The sequence below is a fragment of the Myotis yumanensis genome, unplaced genomic scaffold, assembly GCF_028538775.1.
Source record: "Myotis yumanensis isolate MYYU_CA2020_CCGP unplaced genomic scaffold, mMyoYum1.0.hap1 SCAF_16, whole genome shotgun sequence".
Classification (NCBI taxonomy): Eukaryota; Metazoa; Chordata; class Mammalia; order Chiroptera; family Vespertilionidae; genus Myotis; species Myotis yumanensis.
In genome coordinates, this window is record NW_027223767.1 from 53,434,474 (window position 1) to 53,453,457 (window position 18,984).

At 53.6% G+C, this 18,984-nt stretch overlaps 1 protein-coding gene across 1 annotated transcript in view; it reads left to right on the forward strand.

The window, feature by feature from the left end:
- TBCD (tubulin folding cofactor D) overlaps positions 1-18,984 on the forward strand; it is a 105,494-nt gene that overhangs the window by 58,936 nt on the left and 27,574 nt on the right. Inside the window, exons 14-19 of the mRNA XM_070394135.1 lie at positions 1,800-1,956; positions 9,083-9,140; positions 10,295-10,324; positions 12,620-12,705; positions 16,851-16,931; positions 18,801-18,874. Coding sequence (XP_070250236.1) covers positions 1,800-1,956; positions 9,083-9,140; positions 10,295-10,324; positions 12,620-12,705; positions 16,851-16,931; positions 18,801-18,874 — 486 coding nt within the window. The remainder of the gene's footprint in view (positions 1-1,799; positions 1,957-9,082; positions 9,141-10,294; positions 10,325-12,619; positions 12,706-16,850; positions 16,932-18,800; positions 18,875-18,984) is intronic.

The window sequence follows — 18,984 nt, forward strand, 5'->3', positions numbered from 1 at the left end:
TATTATTATTTTTTTTTACCTAAGACTGTTTTTAGATACATTTTTCTGGAAGACAATTTCTGTGATGATAGGTACACGTACGAATAGTTGATACTTTAGTTTTCTTAAGTTCACACTGGGGGTGCCTTTCTCAGGCTGCCTGGAGTCACAGTGTGAGCCTTGCTACAACCAGAGGCTCGCGGGCGCCGGCCGAGGGTGCGTTGAAGGACATGTGCGCACCGGCATCTTGGGGGCTGCCTTAGGTTCCCATTGACCTCACCACTGTTGAGCTGCACCTTTGTTTTCTTTGTTCAGTGCTCGGCCTCGCTCGCCTCTGGTGCTGGGACCATCACCCTCTCACGACAGGTCACGTGTGAGAGCTGCATGGCAGGCTTCTGTGGTGGCCCCTGTGTGGGAAGCCTGCAGTCCCTCATCCTGCTGGCGACTGTGGCCGGGGGTGTGATGCTGCAGACATGGGTGCTGTGCTGTGTGCACCCTCCCGTGGCTCACATCCCGAGGGGGCGTGGGCGTGTCCTTCTCCTTCCGTGGTCTGTCCTTCGGCGCCACAGGGTCAGATGACCACAAGCAGGTTGGCCCCAGACACGATCTCCACCTTCTGGGACCCACATCTCCTCTTCTCACTCTTCTGCCCCCGGTGGCAGCGTCCTTGTCTGTTTTCGGTCAGTAAATTGGGACTTTCCTGTGGTCTTTCAGAAAATTCCATGTAGTGTAACTTTTAAAAAATTTAACATTGTCTTTGATTTTTAAATTCCAATGTTCACGTAAGCCTTTTCTATTACACTTAAAAATTATAATTATTTTAAAAGGCTTTAAAATTGTTTGGTTCATTTATAAAGTTAATTACATTTCTTTATACTTTTAAAACCTCATATATGAATGTGATATTTTATTTTTAAGTAATTTATATGTGTCTAATAAGCAAAACCTTTCCAGATACTTGAAAAATTTTAGCCCTATTAAACATTTAATTACCCTCACCACACATCTTAAAATTCATATTTTATATGAAAAATCACCTGTTAAATTACTCATTTAGATATTTTATAATAGAACCAGGATAATCTGTTATGTATTTCAAATTATCGTAAACATCAGATATTTCAGACAATTAAATGTATGTAGATTGTCCGTAAAGTTAACCTGGAAGCATGGAAGTCACAGTGGGTGGATTTACCTAATTATTTTAGTCTGGATTCTGAGACTCCCCAGTGATGGACTCCCTCTGAGCAGAGTTAACATGCCTGTGTATGGGGTTCTCCTCACCCCCAGGGTTGCTCATTAGGTAACTGCTTCGGGCCAGAATTATAAACCACGTGTCTTATGGTTTCCATGACAAGACTCCAAGGCTGGGGTCCCCAGTGAATTGCCGGCCCGTCTTCCCTCCCCCTCGGCAGTTCTCCCTTTGAGTCTCTCAGGCCCCGGCTGCCTCCTGCACGCCCCCCACTGGGATGGAGCCCACAACCCGAGCATGTGCCCTTGACCAGAATCGAACCCGGGACCTTCCAGTCCACAATCCAACGCTCTATCCACTGAGCCAAACCAGCCAGGGCTTTAGGCAACTTTCAAAAACTTGCTCACCTGATTTGAGCTGGTGGACTTCTGTTTTCCTTCTGCATGCTTATTTTCTGACGAGGCCACCACTTTCACAGAATGACCTTGGGGTGGACTGCGCATATTGGTTCTGCCTGCCTCTGTTTGGTGCTGAGGGGCCGACAGTCGTGTGACCACAATAGACGCTATTTCCTTAAAACCACATGTGCTGCCTCCCTGGTCTCATTCAGCCTGTCTTCTCTGCCCAGTGGTTCCTGTGATCCTGAAGGCGCTGACCTACGAGGAGAAGCGGGGTGCCTGCAGTGTGGGTGACAACGTCAGGGATGCTGCCTGCTACGTGTGCTGGGCCTTCGCACGTGCCTATGAGCCTCAGGAGCTGAAGCCCTTCGTGGCCGAGATTTCAAGGTAAAGCCTGTTAAGAGTCGTGGCGGTTAGAGCTGTCGCTGCTCTCGCCCTCGGATCGTGCCCTCAGTGGCGCTCGAGCGGCCAGCGTGGCGCAGCTCCCACAGGGTGCTCATGAGCTGATAATAGTCTTCAAGGGTGACCTGTCACAAAGGAGCAGCTCAGGATCCTTTTTCGTGGGTAAACAGCTCAGGCCGTGTGTTGAGGAGAAATGTTCTAGAGACTTTGGCTGGCCTGTGGTTGGCAGGTCCCTACATGAAGGGACTGGGCATCTGGGAGAGTGTGGAGGAAACAGGCGGGAAACTGAGCAGGTGGGTTGGGCGTCTAAGCATTTGCGTGTTCTGCCGCGAGAACGTCAGCGGTCGGCCTTCACCGGGGAAGGAGTTCCTCGGGAACCGGGAACCGGGAGAGCAGCCTTCAGCTGGCAGCCCTGCTGTGGAGGGCGGGGCTTGCCTGCCTGGTCTCCTACTTCTCGTGGACTAGCACTTGCATGTTCACAGGTCACAGTGCTGACTAGCATCTTCATCATCGACACCTTCCGAACGCAAGCAGCATGGCTTTGGGAGGCAGGGAACTGGATTTCCTCTGGTTTCTTGGAGAACTGAAACTAGCAGGCTGGTGGCCCCATCAGACGCTGTGGCAGCGTGGCCTTGGGTTCCTGGTGTGTGTCCCCAGCAGACCCCCCAAGGTGTCTGCATGCCCCTGCTGTCATGTCCCACTTTTCAGATCTGCTATATTTTTGTTTGGGGAAAAATGCAAAACAAATGTGTCCCCAGTATAGTGAGATTTTTAGTTAATTTTTGTACTCTGCTTTGTTACTGTATTTTTGGGCTTGAGTATGTCCGGCCTTTTTTGTTGTTGTGTATGAAGTGGCCAGAGGAGGGGCCCAGCATGGTGGCAGCCTCGGCGTTAGTCATGGTGCGTGACACTCAGCTGATGACTTGGACTAGGAAACAGGTTTCAGAATGATCCTCCCACAGTTCTTAGGAGATCCCCCCCCCGCCCCCCCCCGCGCCCCCCCCCCCCCCCCCCCCCCCCGGCCCCAGATCTGTGCATGAGGCCCAGAGAGAGTGTGAGATCCCGGGGGCCTGACTGCCCTGGGAACCCTGCTCCTCGCCCCTCCAGCCAGGTGCTCTGGTGAAGGGCGGTGCCACCTGGTCGGCAGTGAGCTGCGGAAGAGCCCAGGGTCTGCGGCCCCTCAGCTCCTCAGAGCCTCCTCCTGCTCTCACCTTTTCTGAGGTCAGGGGAGGGACCACAGGCCTGTTTACTGCCCAGGAAGTGCCTCTGGCCTGAATCTCTTGATCTTGGCTCCTATCAAAGCAAAGCCTGCAGAACAGCCTGGGGATTCTGATAAAGTTGAAGGAACTTCCAGGAAGTTGTAAAGATGTCTGATTCCTCCTTTCATCCTCCCTTGAGGGAAGGGCAGAGTGACAGCGCAGTGGTCTTAGGAAGCCTTGGTCCTGGTGACCACTGGCCTGCAGCCAGGGAGGCCCAGCGTGGCAGAGGCCAGGCTGCCTGCCCCTCGTCCCTCACTCGTCCCTGAGGGCGGAGGCTGCTCCTCGGCCAGCAGCTCTGTGATCTGACTGCTCTGTGAACAGGACTGTGCTGTTGTGAACATGCTGCATGGAAGTCACTTTCTGCTGCTCCGGGTCCTGCTGCTCACTTTTTGGAAGTGACTTCAGAAACTAGGAAATGAAAGCAACACAAGTGAAGGCTTTCTTCAGCCGGCAGGACAGCCAGGCTCCTCCAGGTTGGCACGGTGCCCTCGGTGTCCAGTGCTGTGGGCAGGTAGGCACTGTGGTCGTGCCCACCGCACCGAGGACACCTGCCCAGAGGGGGCAGCTGGCAGGTGCTGAGTGAGGCACGGACACGCCACCGAAAGGGACCTGGCTCCTGAGGTCATTCCCATTTCAAAGTGCGAATAGTCCCAGCACTTCTTTTCAGTTGGACATTTGTCCGAGTGGTCAGCTTGCAGGAATCGTTCTCCTGAGACCCTCTGGCTGATCAGGGCTGAAGGCTGAGGGTTGGCCGAGGAAAGTGGAATGCGGTGAGGCTGCACTCTGCGGGGACGGGGGGGAGGGCTGGGCACGTGGCGGGCGGCCGTCAGGTACCCGCTTCTCTACTTGGGGTTAAAGCTGCTTACCCACCGCACTGCAGGGACGAGTGTCAGTCACGACGCAGAGCAGTGACACTGGCGAATGTCGCGCCCTCCCGTCCCCATGGTGCCTGTGGGACAGACAGGTCCTCTTCTTGCTCGGTCCCTGGCTTTTGGAACAGAGGCTCTTTTAGCCACAAGCAAGTGGTTTCTGCTTTCTGAGACTTTGAAACTAGTCCCCACACTAATCTGAGCAGCGACTTTGTACAGTGAAAATCAGTTTGAAGAGTTGCTGTGCTAAGCCTGGCCTGAGCATGACATGGGCGTGAGAGTCAGTGTTGCTAGCTCAGTTCTCTGGATTCAGCGTGGGCGGATCCATGCCCCACGACCTTGGACCCATGCCTGGGCGAGGCCTGCACAGCAGCCTGAGGGGGCCACAGCCGAGCCACAGGTCTGAAGTGGAGCATGTGTCACCGCACGGGGACCTGAGTGTCATGGAGGCTGAGGTGCTGGCGCCGTGTACTCCAGGGCCACCCTCTGTTCTCCAGAAAAGGGAAGACAGATTTGGGGCCCACTGAGCTGCCAGGTGCTTAGCTTCCTGGGCATGGCACATGGTGGGAATGGACTGAAGAGCCCTGTGACTGGTCCGTGTGGGCAGGTGGGCGGTCAGCGTGGTCTGCTCGTGTCAGAGTGAAAATGACTTTGCAGATCTGCTGTAGTTAAGAGGGTGGAGCCAGGCCTGTCCTCTGGGGGTCCTGAGGGTCCTCCAAATGAACCCCATAGAACCCCCTCCACCCCCTTGCTGTGTCTGGACTGAGATGGGAGGGTGTGGATGTGGGTGTTCAGAACACTCACCAAGCACCTCACTCCACATGAGACCAGAGACGTTTGCTGGGCTGGTGCCAGCGTCCTCTGCAGAAACTCCTCTGGCTGCACTTGGGCACTTGATCTCAGGGGAGGTTACTTTCCTCGACTTTCTGGGCACGCCCCAGGCGCCAGTGATGAGTGCGCACAGCTTCACACCGGGAGCCACCTGCTGGCAGGGACACCCCGACTCCTGCTCAGCCTTTCTCATTTCTCCTAATTCCCACAGGCGCCAGCAGGCGCATGGAGTTTCTGCCTGACCAGGCCCCCTCGTCCCCTGTCCCTGTGCCATCCCAGGGTCAGATCAGCGAATGTGCCCCTGGGAGCCGCGCCCGTCGGGCTTTCGGGCCAGTTGGGCAGGTTCTGAGGGAGCTTGTGCTCCAGCTCTTCCTGGCCCATCTGGACGGCAGGCGTGGGGCGGGTGCGGAGGGCGGGCTGAGGTGAGTCACCGTGCCAGGTGAGCCCGGAGGATGCTGCTGCCCGCACCTCCCTGCCTGCCCAGGAGTATCGGTTGGGGTGTGTCTTTCGAGATCTGCCTCCTTTGCTGTGTAATAAGTGGCCACATTTTAATTGTCAGCTTTTAAGCCCATTAGTCCTGGCACTGATAAAATGTTGATATCTTTAACTATACTTTCACAAACTCTTCCTGCAAAAGTTGACAGTGGAGATCAAAATGTAATTCTGTAAGTGAAGTAGGAATGTCTGATTAAAAGAATCAGGGGGCAGCAGTAACAACGAGGCAGCAGGACTGGACGTGGTGAGAGGTCAGAGGTCAGACTGACTGGACCGAAAGGCCATGTGGTGAGAGGTCAGAGGTCAGACTGACTAGTGTGAAAGGCGCCCATGCGGTAAGAGGTCAGAGGCCTGGCCACCTCCTTACACCCCTGGAAGGTCGGAGCAAGTGCAGGGCTCAGCTGCCCACTTTCTAAGGAGCTTGCTGTTTTATAATGTCACAAAGAAAGTTTTCAAGCAAATTTAATTGTTTTGAATTAGTTTGGGCTGCTGCTGAAAATCTGTATTTCCTAAACTTATACACAGACAGGTGAAGAGATGAACAATTTTTTGTGTGTGTGGAAAAGTAAATAGGGTTTCCTGAAGAAAGCCTCTGCTATGTTAGTGATTTAGGAACAATGAAACCCGTAAAGTCAAAATGGTACAGAATGGTTGTGCTTTATCTAGAAAATACCTCCTCACCAGCAATCCAGAAGCTAATTGGCAAGAAGAAAAAGAAAAATGAGCTGCTGCCTGCCAGCAGGCAGGTTGTCACCTTCCAGCGATTTCCTCACCTGAAACTCTGTTGTAAACTGAGCCGTTGACATCAGCCTGCAGGCCCCTCCCCTCCCCGTCCTGGGCAGAGCTCTGCTCCCAGGAGCAGCCGGGCAGCAGCCCTGGAGATTGGCTCCCAGATCTCTTCCTCGAGGGCAAGCTTGTCCTGAAACATCAGGAAATGGCATGCGTGGCTCAGAGCTATGTCTTGTTCTCCCTGCGACCTTCTCCAGGGCCCTGGCCCGCTTCCTGAAGGAAGATAACCCTTTTGTTTTTCAAGAAAAGTTCAGTGCTGATTACAGGTCAGAGTGCCCCTCACCTGGTCAGCGCCCTTGGCCTTCATTGTGGCTCTGCTGTGACTACAGCAACGCCTGGAAAGTCTGGTGCTGGGAGCTTTACTTTTTTTAGACTGACTCGGCCATAGGCCGGTCTGGCATTTTAACTTGATTTGCAACTTTCAAACAACGTGGATAGATAATTGCTGGCTTGATATTTAATTTTTTTTAAACTTTGAAATTAATGGATTACTATTACTTAAGATAACGACAGTGTATTTTTCTTTTTATTTCTATAAAACATTGACTTCGGGGTGAGATATGCGCCTTGCGGTACCTGCTCATCAAAACCAGGTGCCTGGGACGCGGGCAGGTCGAGGCGTGCAGCTTCCCCCGACTCGGACAAGAAAGAAAGTCCCTTTCTGTTTGACACAGACCATTTCTCTTGTTGGGAAATCCTGGTGAAGTATCGCCTGAACCCCTGCAGCGAAAGCAAACTGGCGAAGACGCCTGAGAGGCGTTCCGGCCCTGGCAGCCCAGCCCTGCAGACACGTGTGCGGCGGCTCCCAGGGTCGCTCCACGTCCCCTCCCCTCAAACGTGAGGCGAAAGTGTGTGACTCCCACTTGGCCCCCTTGCTGAGGGGAACTGGAGAGGCGCACACTGGACAGGGAGCGAGCAGCGCTCATACTCGCTTAACCAAGATGATCATACCTGTTCTTATTTGAAACTTACCAGTATTTCTAGGTAAGCCAGTTTTGCTCTCAAAGTGAAATTAGAGTAGTTTTCTAAATTTAGTACAAATCAAAACAGTATTAAAAACCAGTTACATTCATGGGTATATACACAGTTGATTGGTTGAATTAACTTAAGAGTCTGTAGTGGTTAAAAGCTGTTTTTTTTTTTTGGTTTTTTTTTAATATGTTTTTATTGATGTTTAGAGAGGGAGATAGAAGCATCGATGAGAGAGAAGCCTCGATTGGCTGCCTCCTGCACAGCCCCCATTGGGGATCAAGCCTGTAACCCAGGCACGTGCCCTGACTGGGAATTGAACCCAGGACCTCTTGGCCACACCAGGCAGGCAAAAGCTGTGTTTTTAAAGTGGTAGTGTTACATTAGTCCATGAGCCCTTTGCCAGCTTCCCTGGTGGTAATCCCTCACGCAGCAAAACCGAGGACAGAGCCCCGTGTCACTGTTGGCCAGACTGCGGCCAGGACTTGGTGGTGTGCCTGCTCGGCCACATTTGGGGCACGTCCCAGAAGGATGTGGGGGATGGTGGCCTTGATCCCTGTTGAGGTGGGTCTGCGGAGTTACTGTATTGTTTCCTTTATAAGTAACACATGTTTTAAGACTAATGACTGTGCCCTTTCTCCATAAACCTCACCCATTTTCATGCCCATTGGTGGTCTTGCTGGGCCAGGTGCCGCCGCGGTCATGGCGCGTCTCTTCCCTTTTTCCACTTGGGGCTCGCTGTGTCCTGTGGGCGCGGGCGCTTCTTGGATCCTGGGATTTTCATTCAGGGCTGCTGCTCCTCGTGTCGCTCAGTGGCTCCACCCCTGGCCGCTGGGACCTGCCTCAGGTGCTGGCTGTGTCCTCTCACCAGCACCTGTACTTTTATTTTTTAGAATATTTTCCTAGTCCTAGCCCGACCGATGCTCCAGGCTTATCTTTTTTTCTTTGCCCCGTCCCGGGAACCAGCCACTTCCCAGAGTCTGCGTTTCTCTAGTGGAGAGTCGCCTTTTGAATCTGCATCCAGGAGTGGACCCTCGAAGGCCGTGGGTTCGCGTGGATGCCTCACGTCCCACCCGCCCACTCCACGTGGCCCTTGTTCTCTGCGGTGTTTCCTACGCCTGCAGTTCCATGTGCAGTAGCTTCACAGTGACTAACCACACCCTGGGGAGATGCCGCCAGCACCGAGGGACGAGTCTTGGGCACTGCGTTCCTTGGCCTTTCCAGTCCATAGGGCCCTCCCGGCCTCGCTCGGATAAGTCACTCTTGTCATGTACAGTTCTTAGGGTTCCAAACCACAGTGCCAACAGGGCAGTTCTATCACCTGAAATTTTCAAGTCATGCTTGGAAACAGCCCTAAATCAGTTGTTCTCTGTCGTTGCTACAGTCAGGTTAGTCCTGGTTAGTCCATAACAGTGACGTGCGATGGCCTAAGGAGAGGAATTTAAATGAAGCCCCACTGAGCTGGAAAGGTTTCTGCCTTAGGAGCCTGGTGTGGCTCGGGCGGACATGCCGTCTGTAGGACTTGTGTGACACCTAACAGCTATCTCTGCCCTTGGTCCGCCTGTTTCTAGGAGGGGATGGGTCGGCGCTCCTGCAGGCTTCTTTTCTCTGTGTGTCACCGTGGCCATGCCCGCTTCCCCCTCCCCCCACTCCTCTTCTGGGAACCCTGCTTCCCTTGGCTGCCCCCAGGCCTGTGCGCCGGCCTGCTCCCGGGACTTTGCTTGTGCTCAGGTGCTCTCATTCGAATCAGGGTCAGCCACCCTCGGCCCACATGTGGCGGCAGCTGTGTTGAGCCTGAGTCACGGACAAGCGAATGAAAGGCCAGGTTCCCCGTTAGTGTCATGGGATCTGAGTCTCCGCAGGTTTCCTTTTAATCAGCCGTTTACCCCTTTCCCACAGCGCGCTGGTCATTGCCACGGTGTTCGACCGGAACGTGAACTGCAGGAGGGCCGCCTCGGTAAGTTCCCCGTCTCGTTCCTTTCCCTGCGGTGCGGGGCTCCCGCTGGTGCTGCTGTGTGAGGCTGGCATGGGCAGCCACGCTCACGGTTCCCGTCTCTGCAGTCAGGGCTAGGGGTCCCGGCCGGTGTGGCTGTCAGACCAGGAGACCCGCGGGAGGGGAGGGTGGGCCAAGAGGCAGTCAGGGCACTGGTATCTTTGTGAACCTTGGAGAAGCGATGGAATAAAACCATAGAAACCATGATTTCAAGTTAAAGTCATAATTTAACAAATTACCAGGAAAGTCTTGCACGAACATGGGTGTGTACCCTTTGTACCCAGCAGTTGCAGAGCTGAAGCAGCGAGAGTCACAAGCTCTGTGAAGCTCAATTGAAAACATGGGGTCGAGACCTGATTCCTGGGAATAAAATTTCTTTCCACGAAGCTACTTCCCCAGACACGGATGCATCCGGCCGTGTTGGCGCCTGTGTGTGCTCACATCGTGCTCTGTGTGTGATGGTCTCCCTGCTCCCGGGCGGTGGTTCTTGAGGTCACTGGTTCCTGGGGTCTCTTCCCCTCTGCGCCGAGAGGTGGTGGGCACAGCGGAAGGCTCTGACCCTTCCCACCCTGGATGTGGCTCTTGTTTAACCAATTGCTTTGTCTCTATCCCCATTTTTTACATCTGTGGCCTTCACTAAGGCATTGGTTCAGGCCCAGCATTAGCCACCAGAGGTCACTTTTCAGGATGTGTCTGATTTTATAACCTGAAACATTAAATTGTGTGGGTTTTTAAAATATTTTTAATTGATTTTAGAGAAGAAGAGAGAGGGAGAAAGAGACAGAGAGAAACATCAATGATGAGAGAGAATCACTGATCGGCTGCCTCTTGCACACCCCCCACTGGCGATCCAGCCCACAACCTGGGCATGTGCCCTTGACCGGAATCGAACCCGGGACCCTTCAGTCCGCAGGCCAACGCTCTATCCCCTGAACCCAACCTGCTAGGGCTAAATTGTGGTTTTAAAGAGCACCAGGGTATACAGGCAGGACAGACGGTCCCCGAGGCTCTGATCGGCCACCAGTGAGGACTCTGACGCGTCATTAGTTGTGAGTCTGTCTCCTGGTGGTTAGCAAAGCGCAAGGCTCGCTCACTCTGCTGTTTGTTCTGTTCCTTAGGCTGCTTTCCAGGAGAATGTGGGAAGACAGGTATGGCTGCTTCTTCAGTCTTCATTCTTACAACTTCCTGTAGATTTAGAGGCAGAAATACTGAAAATTGCAAACGGAGAATCAATCCTCTTGCGTTGTTAGGCCTGGGTAACGCATTTGCCTAGAATAAACTAATACTTAACACGGTTCTGGTCACAGACTCACTGGTAAGGTGACACAGGTGAGTGTTGACACAAGTTTTAAACAATTAGCAGTGAATGTAGAAGTAATTTCATACACATACACACGTCAGAAATCAGTGCCTCATGCATTGCTGAGGGCCACCCGATATTGCCATAGCCCATGGGTGCTCAGGGGTGTGTGCAGAGGAGCCTGGCTCACGGGACAGCGATGCAACCCCTGCCCGTCCCGCGTGTGGCATAAGCCAGCTTCCGGAAGCATCGACCCATGGCGCCTCTTGGTGCTTGCTGGCATCATTGTGCCCCCAAGCTCTGCCTCTCCTCACTGGTCAGCCCTGGCTGGGAGGTGTGGCCTTTGTCCCTGAATGATTTGTGCTGAGGGTGACGGTGACAGGCTGGGACGCGTGGTGGGCCTGGTGGAGAATGGGCCAGAGGCAGGCGATGTGTGGGAGACCCTGAGCTGAGCTCTGGTTGGAAGGGGTGAGAGGTGAACGTGCCAGGAGGCAGGCCTGGGCTGACGGTGCGTGTGTTATGAAGGAATGGCAGGCGGTACTGGGGAACAAGTGGTGGTGGGCCTTTGGGACTTGGGCAGAAGTCGGGTTGCGGGAGCTGGGGGAACCCCGTGCAGAAGGCTCAGGAGGGAGAGGCAGCACCTGAGAGGGACGCTGTGGACAAAACAGAATTCCAAGGTGGTGCCTAAACTCTCAGGAGGAAGAGGCAATACCTGAGCATTGCCCACCAGGCCTGCTTGTCAAGGACCTTGTGGCAGACAGACTTGCTGTCCTGACCCCAGGCCTGCATCCCACGCAGGGGGAGGTGCCTCCTGGGCTGCCCAGAGCGGTTTGGACGGGGATGTTTTCGCCAGTGTTGCTGCACAGAAGTGGGACTGGATGGTCTGGGGCCAGGATGGATGAAAGTACAGAGGCACTGGGAGAGGTCTGAGTGCTGCCTGCAGGGGAGGCCCCACCTCGGGAGCCACGGTGGCCTTTTTTCCAATCGTCCCTGGGCCCGTGTGTGAGCCGGAGGGTAGGACAGTGCAGGTAGGCGAGGTGTCCTGCTGCCCTCAGGTGGCGGGTGTCTCCTGCTCTGCGTGTAGCTGGGTCATGAGGCAAATAGGCCTTTACATGTTGCCTGTGAATCAAACATCCCGTTAGTGAGTTTCCAAACAGTAACGGGACCCGAGTTCCTTGTCACATATGGAATCCAGCCCCACGCTTTGTTCCTCCTGTGTCACCGACCGGGAACTGGCGTCCAAGCACGGTCATCCTCAGGGACGGTGCAGCCCTGCTGCTCATCTCGTCCCTGCGCCCTGCTCCGACCTGTCACTTTGGGGGTGCTGTGCCCACGGGGGCACAGATGCAGGGTTGGGTGCTTGCTGTTTTCTGTGCCTTGCTCATCAGACTCCTGCCCGCTTTGCCGTGCCAGCCCCGGGGTGAGGAGGGACCCCTGAGAGCGGGGCAGGGCTGGGCCTCTCACCTTCCTCCTGTGGTCCACGGCCAGAAGGCTTTCACTCAGTGGTTGAAAGTTTGTCAAGTATGTAAGTCTTTTTAGAAGACGGTTTTGTTTTCAGATTTTTAGATACTGTTACCAGAGTGTTCTCAGTAATAACACGCAGACTTGGGGGCTGGGCCGGGCAAGCTCATGGGTGAGGTGCCCGTCTCCCCCTTTCAGAGTCTGCTTCTGGGTGTCAGCTGTCAGCCGTGTCTCTCATTCTCTCTCACAGGCTGTGGTGTGGCTCCTGTCCAGGGTTCTCAGGGCCCCTCCGGGGAGCGCTGGCTGGGGTCCCCCTGCCTGGACAGGTCCAGTGAATCAGTAGGGTTAACACTGCTGAAACTGGATGTCTTTTCATGGTGTGTGGTTACAGGAAGGTCTACAACAATTTAAAGTTGAAATGCATGAGTCATTTGAAATAAATTAAATATTTTTAAGAGATGTAAATAGTTTAGCGCCATGTCTGGCCTGGGATAGATGCTCAGTAACTGGACTTGACGGGAAGCCTGTGGACGAGCAGTTTCAGGCGCCCGCAGCCTCGCTGTCAGGCTGTCTGGCCGCCTCGTCCATGGATGTAAATGTATGGGATGCAGCGCTGAGTCGGTGGAGGTGCCTTCACTCGTGCACATGGTTCACCGTTTCTCCTGCTCTTCCTTTTCCCCAGGGCACTTTCCCTCATGGAATTGATATTTTGACCACTGCTGACTATTTCGCTGTCGGTAACAGATCTAACTGTTTCCTGGTTATAAGGTAAGGTTTTAATATTTATCACAAAATAGAACATCGGTCTGGACGTCTGCAGTCAGCTTCTGCTGTTTTCGTCCTTCGTCCTGGAAGGTCATTATGTAATTGTAACTCAGTGTGAAAAGCTGGAGGTGGGCTTGGAAACCGTTATCAGAACTCGTTTCTCATGGTTGGATGCGTGCACACCATGTGTTCGTTTATGTGAGACTTTAGGAAATGCACGGGACAGACCTTCCGCTGAAGCCACAGGAACGGTGGCAGAGGGAGGCGGGGAGCGGTGCGGGCTGGGGGAGAAGCTGGCTCACTTTCTAAAACGTGCTAACAGTTTCGGGAGCTGACTGTTCGTGAGCACTCTCCTCTCGGGGTCCTGTTTCATTAGTGCTGTTTCTGCTGAGGGCTGGTCTCTCACGGGAATGGCCGCAGGCCAGGCCGTGCCCTGAGCTGCTGACAGCTGTCCTGGGCATCACCCGTGCATCGAGCTTCTCAGAATGAACCCTGGGGTTGGGAGTGACTGTTGCTCTTTCTGCATCAGCGCAAGCGTTCTCCAGGTGGCAGTTGTGTCTGGGCTGTTTGCGCGCTCAGTGAGGAAGAGGTGTTTGAGGAATCAGGTCAAGAAATGAATGTTGAACGTCCCTGAGCGCAGTTTGCAGCAGTTACAGCAACGCTTTTCCTTAGTGACCGAGGTTTGGGAAACGGCTTCCGTGTCCCAGTCCATCCACCTGCCGCAGCGTGAGAAGGCGAGCGTAGGTGCGATGTGCGACGTGTTTGCCCTGGATTGGGAGGAGTAGGCCCTGCGTTTAAGTCATTGCCGTCATGTATCCTGAGGAAGGTTCCTGACACCGTGCTGCACAGACCTCACAGAAACGACGTTTCTCCGAAACGGGCGTGGACATGCCTTTTTAGAAAGGCCTCCTTCCCGGAAGGACTCTGTGACTGAACACGTCTCGTTTTTAGCATCCTTCCCACCCGCCTCCACCTTCTCGGCCTCTGCCTGAGGGGGGTGAGGGAAGGGGTGCGTGGCAGAGGGAGCCCGGTGTGTATTGGGGGGCCACCCCGGGGAGTGGGTCTTTTGAGCCAAAGCGAGGAGTTGGGTTGTCCTGAGGCTGTGGGACGCAGTTTAATGGTCAGATCTGCGTGTTAAACGCGATGGTGGCTGCACTTTGGTAACTAGAAGCAAGGAAGTGGTCAGGGCCCTGCCCGGTGCGGGACAGTTGGGGGACAGGGTGGGTGTGCAGCAGTGAGTGGGTGCTGTCAGCGGGTTGGAGGGGTTTCGAGAGCGAGTTGCTGGGGTTGCCCCGGCGTCACTTGCAGCTGGGCACATCTGTGAGGAGAAGACGCCTGTGGGTGGGGGGAGGTCAGCTGACCCGTGTCGCACCTGATGGTGAGGGGCTCTCGGCTCGGAGGAGTGGCCGGACGGCTGTGGACAGGTGACCCGGGGGAGTGGGGTTTTCAGCACACGGACTCGAGTTGCACCGAATGGAAGCACCTGGGCCGGGGGGCCGGGGCCAGTCCTGTCTGGTGGTCATTTCAGCAGCTTCTTAAAGTGCCGATGGCACAGGGAGCTGCGCGAGGGTACCTGTGCCAGCCTCTGTCCCCACCATCGCCACCAGATTCCTGTGCCACTGCCACGGCCCACCCTGGCCTGAGCTGTGCTCCTCTCGTGGCTCTGGCGTGTGCACTAGAGATGGCCTTCCGTCCTCTGGGCGCTGAGGTGTGTGCCCTCGCTGTGGAGGGGTGTCTGGGTGTTCCTTCCGGTCGGTCCTCACAGATGCAGCTGTGGGGACTCCAAGTGCCCGTCTGTCTGGACGAGCCCCGCTTCTCTGGGTTAGATGCCAGGAGGGGGATGGGGGTCCTCACGTTAAGAAACTGCCAAATGGCCCAGCCAGTTTGGCTCCGTGGATAGAGCGTCGGCCTGCGGGCTGAGGGGTCCTAGGTTCAATGCCCAGGTTGTGGGCTTGGTCCCCAGGAGGGGGCGTGCAGGAGGCAGCCGATCAGTGATTCTCTCATCATTGATGTTTCTCTCTCCCACCCCCCCTTCCCCTCTGAAATCAGTTTTAAAAAAAAATTAAAAAAGAAAAAAGCTGCCAAATCGTTTTCCAAGTGGCAGGTCCTGCTGGCCGGGGGAGCCCTTGCTGTGGTCAGTTTGTATGATTTCAGCTCTTTTAGCGGATGTGCAGGGGCAGGGCTTGGTTTGCCTTCCCAGTGCCAATGACAGTGAGCATCTTTTCATTTCTGACAAATCTGTTGCCTGTTTATTGATTGGTGAGTTGTTTTCTGGCTGAGACTGAGAATTCCTTGTGTATTCTGAATGCAGGTCCTTCTTCAGATCCAGGGTCTGCAGATGTTTTCCTAGTCTGTGGCTTTATTTTTGCACACCCTTTTTTTATACACATAATTTGCATATAGTAAAATTTACTCATTTAAAACGTGGTCAGCGTGAGGGACGTTCTGTCACCACAGCATCCTCTTGCCCAGCCCCGGCTGCCTCAGAGCCCTCTGTCCCCGAGTTCACCTTTTCTGGAATGCGTGTGAGTGGGTGAGAGGCGTGTGTGGGCTCCCGTAGCCTCACAGTCATTCTGTCTCCATGTCCCGACACTTGTCTCCTCTGGGTGTGCGGTCCTGGGTGTGCGGACACAGGCTCTTTCTGCTGGGACCGCCCTGGCAGTGATGGGCACGCTCTGCTGGTTTGTCTCTTGCTGTTGTGAATTTCCTTAACAGATTCTGACATCTGCAGTCCTGTGCGTCCCTCTTAACGCGCAGTGTGGCATATTTTTCTTTCTAGCCGTTGGCTCTGCAACAGCCCTGCACATTCCTGTCCACTGAGCTCTTCAGGGAGGCAGTTGTGCCTTCCCCTGTAGATCGCTCAGTGCACAGCACGCCATGCAGCCAGCTCAGTTGCTTCTCCTCCTTGTTCCCAGCATCCGGTTGGTGACCTGGTTCTGTCACTTCTGCATCCCTAATAGCCCTCACATGCTCCTCGTCCTGCTTCTCCACTCAGCTGTCGCCTTCATCCAGCTCCCACCGTCCTGGACGCTTGAAGAGCCTGCCACCGGTCCTTCCTCCTGCCACTGTCTGAAGTGCTGGTCGGAGGCACCTTGTTCCTGTCACACAGCCTGCTGTCCCCTCAGACTCCTCGCCCTCACCCTCCACCCTCTGCTGGACACCCCTTGGTTTGCCCTGGGCTTCTGCACAGATGCTGGGTGCTCAGCAAGCGCTGGGCAATGCCCGGTGGGGGCTCAGCAGGGCGTCTCCGAGGTCAGCCGCTAGTTGGTGCCAGAGTGCACCTGCACCCAGGCGCGGGCCTCTCTCCGCTCCTGTGAGGCCAGAGGTCATTCCTCTGCCTGTGTTTCTGGAATCTCGCCAGCTCCTGGACACTGGCCTGGGGCGAGCCTGTCTGTCGATGGCACCAGGGGCCCTTAGGTGCTGTAGGACTAGGGGTCAAGGCTCAGCTCTGTTTCCGGCAGCTGGTCTCCTGCCTGATGTTTCTGTTTTTCCTTCTGACTCTCTCAAGCTATTTCATCCCCGTTCGAGGGGCTCTCAGCCCACCCACTTCGGAAGCAGCCTCTGCTTTCCTTTCTCTCAATCCGGGCACACTCTCCTTGACCTCACACCATGGCACAAGCACTCCCGCCTGCCACTCGTGTTCATCCCGGCATGCACACACGTGCCCACAAAGGATCCGTGTGAAATTGTGTTTCACCTTGGTGTTCTGTGCTGTTCACTTGTCTTTCAGCTGCATTGTCACACGTGGGTGATGCCCAAGTCCACGGTGGGGGTGTGGGGGTGACATGGCAGGTTCAGACAATCTGTGTAAGCGATGGGCTGTGTTAGAGGCAGGAAGTGTAAAAGTGCATTTTGGGGGGAAGGCGATACATGTGCTTGTAAATTCAGAAGGTGCAGGAGAGTGTTCACGTCTGTCTCACCTCTCTTTCCAGCCTCCCGGTTCCATCCCAAGGTCGCCCCCCTTCCTGCCCCTCCTCACCCCCCCCCCCCCCGCCCCCCGCCCCATTGTCTCCAGTTTCTTACGTCTTCTAGAGACGTGGTCCTTCCACACGTTTGGGTGCATTGACTTCCTTCTACCCCCACGCCGAGGGGGGCGCACGTGCACAAGGTGGGAGCAATGAAGTGCTCATCAGCTGTTGTCTTTTCAGCATGTTCATTGCCGGCTTCCCTGAGTACACACGGCCAATGATAGACCACCTGCTCACCATGAAGATCAGCCACTGGGATGGGTATGTGTTGGGTTCTGCGTTGATGTGATGGGAGCCTCACAGAGTTCTTTTGTGAACCGTATTTTATTTTTCTTATTTATTTTGTATTGAAGTATACCTGACTTACACTATTACATTAGGTTCGGGTATTGCATAGTGATTTGACCCTTGCAGAGTTCTTTACACACACTCTTGAGAGGTATCCCCTTACCGGTACAGGCATTCTGGTCTGCCTTTATAGTGTGTGTTTTTAAGAGGTATTGGGCCACTTGTTACCTTCACCATTCACAGTGTACAGTTCAGTCGTGTTAAGCACGTTCACCTTGTTGTGCAAACAATCCCCAGGACTTTTCATCTTGCAAAACCGAAACTCCATCCCCATTAAATAATGACTCCCCTTCCCTCCTCCAGCCCTGGCACCCGCCATCCTCCTTTTTGTCTCGATGCATCTGACTGTCTCAGGGCCTCACATGGAATCACACAGTATTTGTCCCTTTGTGACTGGCCGCTTTCACTGGGCACCGTGTCCTCGAGGTCCATCCATGTTGTGGCAGGTGCCAGAATGTCCTTCCTTCTTAAGGCCGAGTGATATCCCACGGTTGGACATACCACATTTCGTGTTCCATCTATTCATCGACCGGCTCTTAACTTGTTTCTATTTCTTGTCTGTTGTGAATCATGCTGCTATGAACAAGAGTGTCCAAGTATTTTTTTAAGTCTCTGCTTTTCAATATTTTTGAGTATATACCCAGAAGTAGGATTGCTGTATCATATAGTAATTCTATTTTTAATTTTTTAGAAACCTCAAAAACCATGCTGATTTTCCTAGTGTCTGCATCGTTTTCCATTTCCACTGGCAATCTACAGAGTTGTAATTTCCCCAAACCCACACCAGGACCTTTTTTCTGTTTTTTTTTCTTTCTCTTAGTGGGTGTGAAGTGATATTTTGTGGTTTAACTGATGATTATTGATGTTGAGCATTTTTTCATATGCTTGTTGGCTGTTTGTAGTTCATCTTGGAGAAGCATCTCCAAATGCAGTTACTTATTGGTTGTTGAACTGCAGGAGTTCCTTCTGTAGTCTAGACTTCGGCCCTTGTCAGATACATGATTTGCCGGTGTTTTCTCCCTCCTACTCCACATGTTGCCTTTTCACTCTGCTGATTGTTCCCTTTGATACAATCAGTAGTTTAAAATTTCAGTGTAGTCCAATTGGTCTATTACAGCCGTGGGCAAACTACGGCCCGCGGGCCGGACCCAGCCCGTTTGAAATGAATAAAACTAAAAAAAAAAAAAAAAGACCGTACCCTTTTATGTAACGATGTTTACTTTGAATTTATATTAGTTCACACAAACACTCCATCCATGCTTTTGTTCCGGCCCTCCAGTCCAGTTTAAGAACCCATTGTGGCCCTCGAGTCAAAAAGTTTGCCCACCCCTGGTCTATTACCACCTTACCTATTTTTATTTATTTTTTTACTTTTGTTGCTGATGTGTCTGGTGTCACACCCAAGAAATCATTGCTAAATCTAACATCATGAAGCTTCTCCTCTGTTTTCTTCCAAAAGCTCATAGTTTCAGGTCCTCTCAGGGTTCTTCCCATCTTCCGAGTCCATGGGAGTGTGGGAGGTAGGGACGCTTTACCACCCAGCACTTGGAGGTGGCAGCTGTGCCTGGAGATGGGCCTGCATTTAGGTGCTTCATTTGGTAAATTCTCTCTTCCTCAGTTGTTACAGTCAGGTTCTTATTTGTTTGGGTGTTTATTTTCAATAGTGGTTTTGACTCAGTGGCCAGTTGACTCATGGAGACTATCTCTCTTTTCATGAGTTGAATAAAGCTAGAATCATCAAGTAAAGGAACTAACCATTTTTCTGTCCCTCTTGCCCCCCAGGGTCATCAGAGAGCTGTCAGCAAAGGCGCTGCATAACCTGGTCCAGCAGGCGCCCGAGTACAGTGCTGCTCAGGGTAAGTGAGCTCCAGCCGTCCTGTGGGTGTGCCCCCTGTCGCTCACGCGTGCACACACACACATACATGCACACACACACACATGCGCACGCGCGCATGCACACACGGTA